The 12706-nt window shown below is 41.9% G+C and overlaps 1 protein-coding gene across 3 annotated transcripts in view; it reads right to left on the bottom strand.

Annotated features, from left to right (window-relative positions):
- The window catches only part of MARF1 (meiosis regulator and mRNA stability factor 1), a 41946-nt gene that overhangs the window by 14304 nt on the left and 14936 nt on the right, over window positions 1–12706 (bottom strand). For all 3 annotated transcript variants that reach the window (XM_066382561.1, XM_066382563.1, XM_066382564.1), the window contains exons 11-20: window positions 11087–11228; window positions 10209–10387; window positions 8912–8992; window positions 5931–6167; window positions 5688–5807; window positions 4776–4951; window positions 3238–3458; window positions 2043–2185; window positions 1736–1869; window positions 478–680 (exon numbers count right to left, since the gene is read on the bottom strand). In XM_066382561.1, coding sequence (XP_066238658.1) covers window positions 478–680; window positions 1736–1869; window positions 2043–2185; window positions 3238–3458; window positions 4776–4951; window positions 5688–5807; window positions 5931–6167; window positions 8912–8992; window positions 10209–10387; window positions 11087–11228 — 1636 coding nt within the window. The remainder of the gene's footprint in view (window positions 1–477; window positions 681–1735; window positions 1870–2042; window positions 2186–3237; window positions 3459–4775; window positions 4952–5687; window positions 5808–5930; window positions 6168–8911; window positions 8993–10208; window positions 10388–11086; window positions 11229–12706) is intronic.

The raw sequence follows: 12706 nt of genomic DNA, 5'->3' as shown, positions 1-12706 counted from the left end.
CAATATAAATATATTTAACACAACTGAACTATACACTTAAAAATAGTTAAGTAGGTAATATGTATCTTACCACAAATTTTTTTTTAAATGTAAAAAGCACTGAGGGTCAAAAATGGTAATATTTGGTAACAAAAGTCAATAGCTGAAATCTGGTTGCAGTCACTGACTCAACAGCTAAGCATCTGAATCCTCCTCACCTCCAACATGAGATTTGAAAGGTACTGAGCTAATAAAAGAACAATCAACTTAAAATTTAAAGCATTCAATCATAATTACCCTAAAACAAGTTTGAAGAATGATTTACTTCTTTATTGAAGGAAAATAACCCCACATTTACCTAATTACTAACGAGCCAACAACATAGCTTCTCTGAAAGAAATATTTCAAATTTTCATCCTGTTTTATAACTCCCTACTTCTCAGGAAAAAAAAAAAATTCCCCATCTATCGTCCTGAAAAATATAATTTCTTGACTTACTTGTACAATATCAGGTATGGCTTCAAAAAGTTCAAGCAGCTTGGTAAACCCGTAGTACGAGAGCTTGCACTGCCGGCCGAAGTGGTGATGGTAAGAGGGGATGAACTTATTAAAGGGCATCCGGAAGTGGGGCTGGTGCCTCAGCAAGTCAACCACGTCCTGGGAGAACTGCTTCGTCCTTTCCATTTCATCCTGGGTACGTTCTTTAAAAAAAAACACACACAAATCACAATCTTCTTCTACCCATTTTTTTTTAATATTATTACTGTGCACAGATTATAAGAGATATGATACCTCTGCCTTCCAAACACACACGACCTAAACCAAACATCCCCTTCTCTCCTTGCAGATGGTTTCAAACTCATTCAATAACAGAACACCAGGAAGTCAGGATACTCTTATGTGTAAAGTGAAATACACATATACTTCTTATCTGCCAGCAATGGTTTCTCCAGCCACTCCCTTACCACCCCGTATGTGAACATGGCACACATACAGGTCTCTGTACTTGAAAGCACAATCTAGAAATTACTTCTATGAAATCAGATTTCTGAATATTCACATGCTTCTTGTTTATTCATCTCATCTTTACTTAAAATTGCTAGCAGAAAAGACTGCCAAACATCAAAGTCCGACAGGGGAGAAAAAGCTTCAACTTCCGAGTTCTGCTCCCATTCATTGCAAAGTGGGAATCGGGAAAGACTGCCGGCACTAGTGCAGCTCCGGAACCCTGTGAGCTCACGCTCTCAGCACTGTGCAGCACAGCTGAAGAGCACGAACCGATCCCGGCGGGAGGACACGACGGTACGTCAATTTTATTTATCGAGCCTCTCCCAGACTTCAGCTGAAACTACTAAAATATGAAAGATAAAACAGTGATCTGAATTTACCTTCCTTTTCAAGTGTGCATAGTAAAGTAGCCCAGATTTAGAAAGAGACAAGCCACAGCCATGGTCACCGACTCTCAACGGGACAGCTATGGCAGCCGCAGCCACAGACAGGCTGAAGACGCATTTTATCAAAGGGCTGGCGGTGTCATTTCGCCTTAGAATGAATTCTGAAAAACTAGTTTTCTTTTTTCTCAACAAGTAGTTTCACCTACTCTGCAGAACCTAGGATCCCCTGCACCACAGATCTGTGGTCACACTGCACCTTCCACGGAGGCCCTGGCGCCGTGGACAAAGTGGAGGAAGAGGCCTCCCCTGCATGGCTCCGTGTCAGAACCACTGAGACAGGCCCCGCCTCCCAGTCAACACACCTCTTTTGGGGATACAGATCACCATTTCGTTATCCTGTTGGGACAAGCAGATGGTGGTGTCTGGAATCTCCGACACGATATCCATCAACTCACAAACCCCATACTCGGTGACTTCCCAGTCCTTTGAGAAACACCTAGATTTTAACCATGAAAACAGGCAAAGAATGAGAAATATCACCTGTCAGAATACCTTTCTAAGTTTTCCAAAAGAACGCTCCATAGAAAAGTTAGATGATTATTTTAAATTTGGAAAAAGGAAAAAAATGTTTTAAAATATTTGCTTTCATTTTTTTTCTTCTCAACTCACCAATGATAGGCCTGAGAGAACTCTCTCACAATGACCTGTTTGCTGGCCTGGGATTTGAGAAGTTTTAGTAAATCCTGAGTAAAGCGCTTCACCTGGGCCCTGTGTGTAAGGGTCAACAAACGTTTGGAGCCCATTCCAAGAATCTGCAAATCAAACACTTGGGTTATTTACAGTCATAAAACCTTTGCAGATACTGACTTCCTAGTTGCTGATTTTTCTTTCTGTGTTACCGCCTCAGAGAATTACCCCCTTCATGTATGAGTTCTGCATTTACAAATAAAATGTAGAGCAATAAACAGTACACCATCAAAATGAACAACTACTCAAGGGCTTGTACCTTTTTTTTGGCCTGCATACTCTTTCCAAATAGTTATGAGTACAGAAACAAAAAGCATGGTATTAGACCACGCGAATAATTTTATCCCTAAAAGACAGTGTTTTTTTAGGCCTTTTTATTATTATAATACTGTAAATTAATAGGCAAAGACTTCTCAGGAACCTTGCTAGGCTCCAGGCCAGGAACTGGTCTTCAGCCCACTTATAAGAAAGGTAAGCCTGACCAGGTGGTACTGCAGTGGGTAAAGCGTCAACCTGGGACACTGAGGACACAGGTTCAAAACCCTAAGGTTACCGGCTTGAGTGTGGGATGACAGACAAGACCTCATGGTTGCTGGCGTGAACCCAAGGTTACTGGCCTGAGTAAGGGGTCACTGGTTTGGGTGGAGCCCCCCAGTTAAGGCACATATTAGAAGCAATCAATTAATAACTAAAATGCCACAACTATGTGTTTATGCTTCTTATCTCTCTCCCTTCCTGGTCTGTCTCTTGCTCTCGCACAAAAAAAATAGAGTACATCTGTATTATTACATTTCAATAAAGGCCAGAAATAGGTGAATACCATATTCACAGGAGTTCCCATGTCATAGTGAACAATTCTGGAGAAGTATGTGCTAGAAGGAAGGTCAGTCTATAGAGATTATAAGGAAAATAACCCTCAGTGCTCTAAGGACCTCCAAGTTGGAAGCTTAAAGCTTTCTAAAAAATTAAGAAGCCACCCTGTGCCTGTTGTCTGCACTCCAAAAAAAGCTCCTACTTGATGTTTTGCTCTGAACTGACTTCTCAGGAATTAATTAGGTTACTAGCTATCCTGAGGAATACCCCCATCTTTAAACAATAATCCCTTGTCATTTCTTACCTGCAAGACATGAGGCACTGCTTCTAATAATTCAATGAGCTTGGAATATCCGTAATCTGATACCCGGCATTGCTTTGCAAAATGATGGTGGTAAGACGGGATGAAGTTACTAATTCTTATGACACAGGACGGTTGGCTCTTCAGTAAGTCAATCACTTCCCTACTGAACTGGATCAGCTGGGGGTTACCTACAGGACTTTTAGAACGCAGAAGCCAAGGGTCTAGACAGTGGGGAGAGAAAAGAACACACATAAGACATAAAGCATGATGTCGTCATCAGCTGAAAGAGAGGTAGGTAACTAACTTTGTATGCTCCTGCTTGAGCTCAGTTATAACCAAGCAGCTGAGACCAACTACCTACTTGACTTCTCAGCTTCCATACTCAAGGCCCATATAATTAACCCATGGACCAGCCAGCAGTGTTTTCCCACTACTTCTCAAAGTCAGGTTGCCCAAGTAAAGCATAGTCCACCTTAGTGTTAACTTAAAAGTGGAAGTGAAAATACTCAGGAAGTTTCCAGCTTAGAAACTGGTTGTTTTTCAAAAACCCAACTGTAACCTGATCACGTGGAACATACTTTCCCACAGAAATAGTTATACATGGTCATCAAGCAGGAAGCCCAGAAGAGCCTAAGCAGTCCACAAAGAAGCTGGAAACCACGGAAAGTAATAATGTAAAACTAGCACGATATAAACTAAGACACTGATTTTCACATTTATGTTGAATGTTCATATAATTAAGAAGTTCTAACAGCATAACATACAGAGCAAGAGTGGTCTAGGAGGTACCCACACCTTACTTCCGACGGGGGGGGCGCGTGGGGGAGAAGAGGAGGAAGTACTGAGGGCCAAAGAGAAGTGGAGGTATGAAAAGAACATCTTAAAGTGTTGTTCACAGGTAGCAGGGTTAGACATCTGCAACTCAGGGGCTGCCTAGAACTCAGAAAGTACCCAAATTGAGGCCCAAATGTCCTGGTCCTTAAGAGTTTAATCTGTTTTCACATGTATCAAAGTCAGAAATGTAATGCAAAATAAATTTCAAAGGTAAATCTGCTTTCAGATATTTCCTTCAAATACTTGAAACTATTCTTAAAAGGACAGTCAATAGACAAGTAGAAAAGCTTCTCAAAACTGAGATCTGTAACTGTAGAATTGGGTTTGACATTTTTTAAGATTTTTATTTACTCAATTTTTTGAAGGGGGGGGGGGAGGGAGAGAGAGAGAGAGAGAGAGAGAGAGAGAGAGAGAGAGAGAGAGAAGGGGGGAGGAACAGGAAGCATCAACTCCCATATGTGCCTTGACCAGGCGACCTCAGCATTCCAGGTTGCTGCTTTATCCACTATACCACCACAGGTCAGGGGCTTTACATTTTTTTACACAATTTATGCTGGAATTTTCAAAAAGTCTAGTTCTTCCAAACATTTGCATTTTAGAGGGCTGTTTTTAAAAGACCAGAGGCCATCATCCTTTACATTTAAGATAAAAGCCTTCTCTGGCCATAGACAGTGGCCCAGAAGGACCAAACACTTGACACCTACCTGTGTTTGGAGGAGGGGGCTTGTTGTGAATCCATTTCACGACTTTGATGCCATTCTGTGCAGCAGCAATGTTTACACCTGGAATACAGGTGATGAGGTGTTCTAATGGAACACCCCCTTGGTTTTCCAGCAATACATCTAGTTTACCAAACTCTGCAGCATAACAATCTGGAAAGCTGAAGTTTAAAAAGAAACAAAAGTTAATTAAAATAATGGAAAAGAAAGCAGCTGCTAAACAGAAGCTTTTATTTTAATGTATCCATTAATAAATGATTTGTTTAAATGCCCACAATCTGGGTTTAGAGTTAAAATTAAGGTTGCTGGGAGTCAATCACTATGGAATTTACCTCTTTTCTGCTTTGTTGGTACTAGAGATTCCTGGACAATTTTCCAGCAGAGGGGGTTAAAAATAAGGCAACTAGATTCCAAGCCAGTTATTAATTTGCTTTAATGTATTGTGGGCCTCACGGCAATTCAGTCCTGCGCTGGCCCCCAGACTGTCTACAGGTGACTTCTGGTGTGCTAAAATGGGATTCCACCCAGTCCTGCCCTTCTCTCTGTTTCTCTTCTGAAGAATACTTTTCTCTCAAATTTAGAAATTATAACTGTTTGAGCTTGTGTGTATTCTTGCAGCACTTGTGCATACTTCTGTTACAGCCCTTATAATAGTCTCTTCCCTGTGGAGAGGAAATTGTCCTACTCGTGTTTGTTTCCAAAATTCAGCTTAAAAAATGTTCTTGTTGAAATCCTGAGTGAATGACCCCATTTCAGATATATTTTAACTGACCACAAGGCTATGGACACTAGGATGAAGCATTCCACAATACTTCTTGGGGAGAGATATGGACAGAAAGGGAGATTTTCTATAAAGAAAACTACGGCTTCCTGTCATAATGGTATTGACATGTTCACCTTAATAAAGGCACAGTGCCCTCGTGTGTCTGCAGAAGGCTATGAACCTGGGGCCCAAACGTCTTCAGAGAGAGAATCACAAAAGGAATCTTGTAACAGTCTGGATCAAATTCATGTTCACTGCAGAAAAGGAAACAGTTAGTTGACCTTTCCTAGTACTCTAAAACAGTAGCAAGGTAATTCTAAGAGATACTCCATGGCCTAATACAAAAGGATTGTTTCTGAAGAGAAATAGCTTTATACCTGAAATCCTTATTGGAACAATGCTGTCTGCAGACAGGCTCATGATATTCTAACTCTTCGAATATAATTGGGCTGCAATTTGTTGAGGAGCCATCATGGGACTGGGAAGACCCCAGGGGGCTCTGTCGAGCTTGACTGCTGGGTAAGAGACACACTAGTCTTCCATTTCCGTGTTCACGGATTGCAACTGTGTCTGTTAATTTATATAAATCTGACACATTCAACTTGTGTCCAAACCTAAAAGCAAGGAAAAGGAGATAGATGCTGTGTTAGAATATTTTTTTTGTGTGTGTGTGTGTGTGTGTGTGTTTTTTGGGGGGTTTATTACACAGAAACACCTGTACTACTTAAAGTACAGGCCTACAACCAAGAATAGTTTCTCTTGTTTCTTCAAAAGTAAAACTGGAGCCTGACTAGGCCGTGGCACAGTGGATAGAGCGCCGAACTGGGACATAGAGAGGTTTGAAACCCCGAGGTCCCGGCTTGAGCGCGGGTTCACCAATTTGAGAATGGGGTCACTAGCTTGAGTGTGGGATCATAGACATGACCCCATCGCTAGCTTGAGTGTGGGATCATAGACATGACCCCATGAGGTCGCTGGCTTGAGCCCAAAGGTCGCTGGCTTGAAACCCAAGGTTGCTGGCTTAAGCAAGGGGTCACTCGCTCTGCTGTAGCCCCCCAGTTCCCAGTCAAGGCACATGTGAGAAAGCAATTAATGAACAACTAAGGTGCCACAATGAAGAACTGATGCTTCATCTCTCTCCCTTCCAGTATGTCTGTCCCTATCTGTCCCCCTTGCTCGGTCTGTCACAAAAAAATAAAAAAGTAAAACTGGAATAATTCTACTATGAATTCATTCACTAGCAAGCCAGTGATGTTTGGCACTCCTTCAGGTCATCTCGACCCATTGCCCTAGTCAAGTTACACAACCAGTCTGGGCTTCAGTTATCCCATCTGTAAAACGGGGGGTGGGGGGGAGGGCAGAGAGCAGAAAGTACTTCATAGTGTTCCTATGAGGATTAAATGTGATTATATATGAGAGCTTGGCACAGAGTAAGTGTTCAATAAATGACAGTTGCTCCAACAGCTTCTTCCCAGTGCCCTGCAAATATGCTCAGGATTCCCCTCTCCCCAAACCAGCCTCACACCCTCCCCTTGCTCCTGCTGCCCCGACCCTGTAGAAGCACGTTCTCCTGCACGCTCTCATTTTCAGTCTCGTACTTGCCTGTCTTCAGAAAATGAAAACAGCGGGCCTCTCCAGTGTTGCTTCTGCTGTTTCATCACCCAGTCTCTCAACTGTTCCCTCCAGGATTTTATCCACAGGACGCTTAGAAACTGCTTTCAAGTCACCAGTGGCCTCTTTCTCCTCCCTAAATCTTAAACCACTGCCTCAGTTCCCCCAATGTTGTAAGCCATCTCCACACCTCCAGGTAACACTCTCGCCTCTGAGTTCTAACCCACTTCCTGTCCCTAGTGGCATTCCACCCAGTCCTGCCCTTCTCTCTGTTTCTCTTCCTTCTTCATCAATCTTATCTGCTCCCATGTCTTTTATAATCACATTTAGTCAAATAACTGCCCTATCTTGGGATCCAACTGCTTTCCCAAAGTGCAGAGGATGAACTAAACTGTCTGCCCAGATATCCCATTAGTCCCCTAAAACTCACATGTCCAAAACCAAGATCAAAAACTCATCATACCTCTTTGCCTGACCAGGTGGTAGAACAGTGGATAGAGAGTCGGACTGGGACACAGAGGACCCAGGTTCAAAATGTCAAGGTCGCCTGCTTGAGTGCAGACTCATCTGGTTTGAGCAAGGCTCACAGCTTGAGCCCCAAGGTCACTGGCTTGAGCAAGGGGTCATTTGGCTGCTGTAGCCCCCAGGTCAAGGCACATATGAGAAAGCAATCAATAAACAATGAAAGTGCTGCAACGAAGAATTGATGCTTCTCATCTCTCTCCCTTCCTATCTGTACCTATTTGTCCCTCTCTCGGTCTCTGTCACAAAAACAAACAAATAAATAAATAATTAAAATTCATTGTGCCTCTTGCACGTTTTATTTCCCTATTTCCAGTTTAACCATACAACCATCCTCCCTGTCATCCAGTACAAAAAAACTTAGAATCAAATTGACCTCTACTTTTTACCTTGTCTACTATACGAACTAGTTACCAAGTCCCGTGTCACCAACAGTCGAAACTTCTGTGGTATGTGGTTCCTTCTTTCCCAACAGCATCTGCCCAGAACCAGGACTGGGATAGGGGTAGTGCTCTCCCCTCTTCGTCTTCACCCCTCTCTGTTCGTTCCATCTCAGACACAACTGCCCCCAGAAGAGTCTCCCTGCAACATGGTTCCTGCCACCATGTCTCTCCTCGCCCCATTCCTCCATACTTCAGGGTTCCCATTATTCACATAAACGCTCATGTTCCTGTTTTTTCCATCCTCTGTATCCTTAAAACATATTCCTTCTGAGTTTTCCTGTTCTATGTAATAATGTAACTGTTTCCCTTCCCTTCCAGATATAAGCCGCTCAAGGATAAAGGCTATGACTTCTCAGCTCTGCACTGTCCAGAGAGCCTGGGCCTTTTTCACCCACTGATGTTACTAAGTATCTATTATGTGCCGCCTGACAAAGATACGATGGCAGATCAGATTCAGCCCTTGTCGTCCTGGAGGTTACAGTCTAGAAGGTGCTCAAAGTTGTTTATTCAATAAACAACAAATCTGACCAGTGAGATAAAAATGAAAGTACAATTTTGGGCACTGAGATCTAAATATACTATAAATGAAAGAAGATTTAAAAATCTAAGTTAAAATCAAAGTGTAAATCTGAACACCACTGTCTGTCTCGTTCCTCCACCAAGCTGCAAGTTTCTTAAGAGTTGCTACAACATTTGTATGCCCATCACCAATCAATACTGGAATTCTGGAAATCACGAATCAGTACTGATTGGATCAATGAAAAAAAATAAACCTAACTTACTTTTTTTCATAGATATCTGCAAATTTTAAAAGAGGCAGACAACAGGCGGGAGCATCCTGAAGGATAGACACGGTTTCCACACTGGAAGACAAAATCTGAATCAATTAGAGAATAATGCTGTTGGAAATCAACTGATGATTTCCAGGTTGTATTTATAAAACAGAACATAAAACTGATTAATGATGTATATACAAAATAAATTTACCAGTTTCTGATATGTCAGAATTTATTTTCCAGAAAAATGTGAAGAAAGGACTTTATGGATAAGGGAATTAAAGAATATTAAGTCACACACTGGGATTTTTCTCTGACTCAAGTACAGGGCTTTCCACCTGTGTATCAGAAAGACACTGACTACTCAGTAAGACAAGCACCTTGTTAATTCAGAGAAAAAGCCAGAATAGCTTAACCGTCTCTGCTATACTGCAGTTCATATGTTAGAAATACAGGCATGAAATTTCTGTGGTTGGAGATGCACAACTGAATATATCATCTCAAGTATGGTTTTAAAAAACAAAAAGGCACCAAAAACACCCAAAGGGGAAACAAAAAGCCGAATGTTATGTGACTGGCTTTGAGCCATAGGATTATGGATCACCCTCCCCAACCCCCACCCAGCTTCTTTCATTTCTGAATGGTCTAGTTTCCTCCATGAATATTATTTTTATGCTAGGGGAAAAAAAGAAAAAAATCTTTGAGAATCCAAACAGATATTCAGGAGTGAGTCCTGTTTTACTAGACTCAAAACACGGAGACCCAAAGAAGAATCAAAGCTTACTCTCAATAAAACCATCACCAGAGTCCCAAAAATGATATACTCGTCATAAGAATTACAGGGCTGGGTGTCTATTTGACATTATGGATACAGCTGCAAGTTAAGAGCTTGTACCTTTTATAGACTAATCCACCTTCAACTAAGATTCGAAAGTAATATTTCAGACTTTCCATGCTTGTAAACTCTTACTGTCGAGGTCTACTATTTTTAGAAGCTGTTCTGGATATGTGGCATATTATTTCACCCCTAAGTGCCTGCCAAGTTTAAGCTGTGCTTCACATTTGGTTAATGACTTGAACGAGAGTCAAATTATTCTACCTTGCTTATTTCTAACTTAATTCTTCTAACTTCTAGCTTATTTCTAACTCTATCCATTCAGAATAAGCATTAGTGCATATGCAATCACCATAAAAGGATTAGGATTATGAGAAAATCTCTTTGTATTATTTACAAAATTGTTTCAGGGTCAAAATGCTATTTCCTGAAACAAATGGCTCTTGTTTGTTCACTTGTTTGTGTTACCTCAGTAAAGAGAGTGACTTATTAGCAGCTCCTGTGGCGAGGGAGACCAGGATCTTCTTGCTGCCAATTTTGTATCTGTGGAGGCTGTTCACCGCCGTGATCGCTTCTTGTAAGTTTTCCATCTGAACAACGGCCTTGAGCTGGTAATCCGTGTGGGGGCTGAGCTCAACACCCTTTACCTAGAGCAGGGAGAAGGAAAACAGGGGCTATGTCTACCCGGAACCTGTAATTCCAAAACTGAAGGCGAATCATTAAGGGACACATTTGTGGAATTCAGTGACATGAGGGAACTTGTCTGCATTCTGCATCTCAGCCAACTAGAACCTCAGTGACCTCGGCTGGGTGACCTTCAAGGACATGACATGGTCTGGCCTGCCTGCATGCCCTGGCACGCACAGCTCTCCGATGCAGGCTCAGAGGCCAGCACACGCAAGGGGCATTTAGAGGTCTCCCAATCCTGCAAAAAAACTAGGGCATAACCATTTTAAGAATCTGAAAAAGATGCATTTTTTTAAGCAAACTGCACCTAAAGACTGAATTGGATACAGTAGGATATTACCAAAAATAGCCAACATTATTTTAGAATCTTATTTCTAGATTTTAGCAGCTAGAGCTAACTAACCCATCAATGCTTTATTTCCCAAAGTGCCACTTACATCCCTGCCCACAAGCACAAGTGCTTCTCTGCTGGGTTTCTTGCTCTCTGGGGCTGGGTCCTAAAACTGGATGTATGGCACCGCCAAGAGCAGAGCAAAGGAAGATCAAACTCGTTCAGTAACACTCATATCCTGGCTGAGGTGATGGGCATTGAATTAAGTTCTCTTGATCCAAAATGTCAGCAAAGGGTAAGCAAAGGCAAGAACAAGATGACAGGTTACCTTGCCATGCCTGGAAAACGCGTCCTGCAAGAGCTGCTGCAGCTCCTTCCGGGATAATCTGTAGTCCATGTTGCTGACCTGGATGTCAGCACCATCTGCAAAAGGGTCTGGGCAGTCAGCACCAATGCTTGAATTTGCAACACTGAAAGCAAGGGGGACACTCTGTTTATTTTACTTTATTATTATTTTTTGACACTATTTAAAAAGTTTGGAGACATATTCCTGATGAAGACATATATATTGAGATGATTTTTAAAAATGTTATTCTAGTTAGTTGATATCATTTAGGATTTGTAGACAGAGCTTGCCACAATGTAATTTGGTTTTCAAATGCATCTTTGTCTTCAAAATGTACTGAGACTTACTGTCAAAAGTACTATCTGTTGACCCCATATTAACAGCCAATAAATTATTTAATATGAACTATTCTTTCATTGGATAGTTTAAAGCTAAAGGCAGAACTTATAGGCAGGCCTGATGAATTAATTTTCCACTTTGGGCATTTAATCTTAGGAAATCAGCCCGTGATACTACTGTAAGTCATTTAACTTCCCCCAGCTTTGAAAAGGGTAGATACTCTTGCTCAGATGTTGCATTTCTCCTCCATCCAGGACAAAAGAAGTTTTGTGTAAACTTTTCAATGTAATTTTATAGGTCCAAAGTCACCTTCTATAGTCTTTACTGACCCAGCAGAACACCCACAATGCTAGAGCTCATGGGACGCAGTATGGCCTTATGGCTCCTTCTGTCTTCCAAGCCTCAGGTATTACTCAGTATAAGTTTAGAAAGCTAGATAAGGTGTTACAGAGATCATTATGGGGGTCTTTGACTTATGACAGTCTCGACATACGTTTCGAGTTTACAATGCTCACTCCCATAAAAACTTAAAAACACTGAGATGCGAGTGTTTCGGCTCACACTGTTAGCGTCATACTTATGAACTATGTGGGCGAACTAGCTTGGTTGCGTGCGGTGGAAGAATACGCAGTAATGGCATCTGAGTGAGGAGCTGGCATCCTCCAGTATGCTTACCTATGCCATTTTGCTTTATTTTTTCTTTAATTATTTTTATTTATTCATTTTAGAGTAGAGAGAGTGAGAGTGGGAGAGGAGCAGGAAGCATCAACTCCCATATGTGCCTTGATCCGGCAAGCCTAGGACTTTGAACTGGCAATCTCAGCATTCCAGGTTGAGGCTTGATCCACTGCACCGCCACAGGTCAGGCCTGCCATTTTGGACTGTTAAGAGCACAAGTGTTCCATTTGTGTTAGGCTAGGGTATGTTTCGACTTACACGAAAATGTGGGTTACCTCACTGTCACAGGAACAGAGCTGTATCATAACCCGAGGACCCCATGTACAGTGGTTTACACAGACCCTTACTACCTATAATTATCCTATGAATAACTAGTGCATGTGTAGTGTGGGCCTTTTCTTCAACATGATGAAGCAATAAGGAAATGGCAAGGACATCTTAAAGTGCCTGCCATCACTGGCCATGAACTCTAGGACAAGCTTTTTTCTCTGACTCCTCTTACTGATGCCCACCCAAAGGAGAAAAAGATGGTGAGATGCACTCCCCTCAAATGTTAGATACGATTACTTGAGGGAAGGGGGCTGG

The sequence above is a fragment of the Saccopteryx leptura genome, chromosome 4, assembly GCF_036850995.1.
Source record: "Saccopteryx leptura isolate mSacLep1 chromosome 4, mSacLep1_pri_phased_curated, whole genome shotgun sequence".
Lineage (NCBI taxonomy): Eukaryota > Metazoa > Chordata > Mammalia > Chiroptera > Emballonuridae > Saccopteryx > Saccopteryx leptura.
The sequence above is the reverse complement of the archived record's forward strand: the minus strand, read 5'-3'. Positions and strand labels throughout refer to the sequence as shown.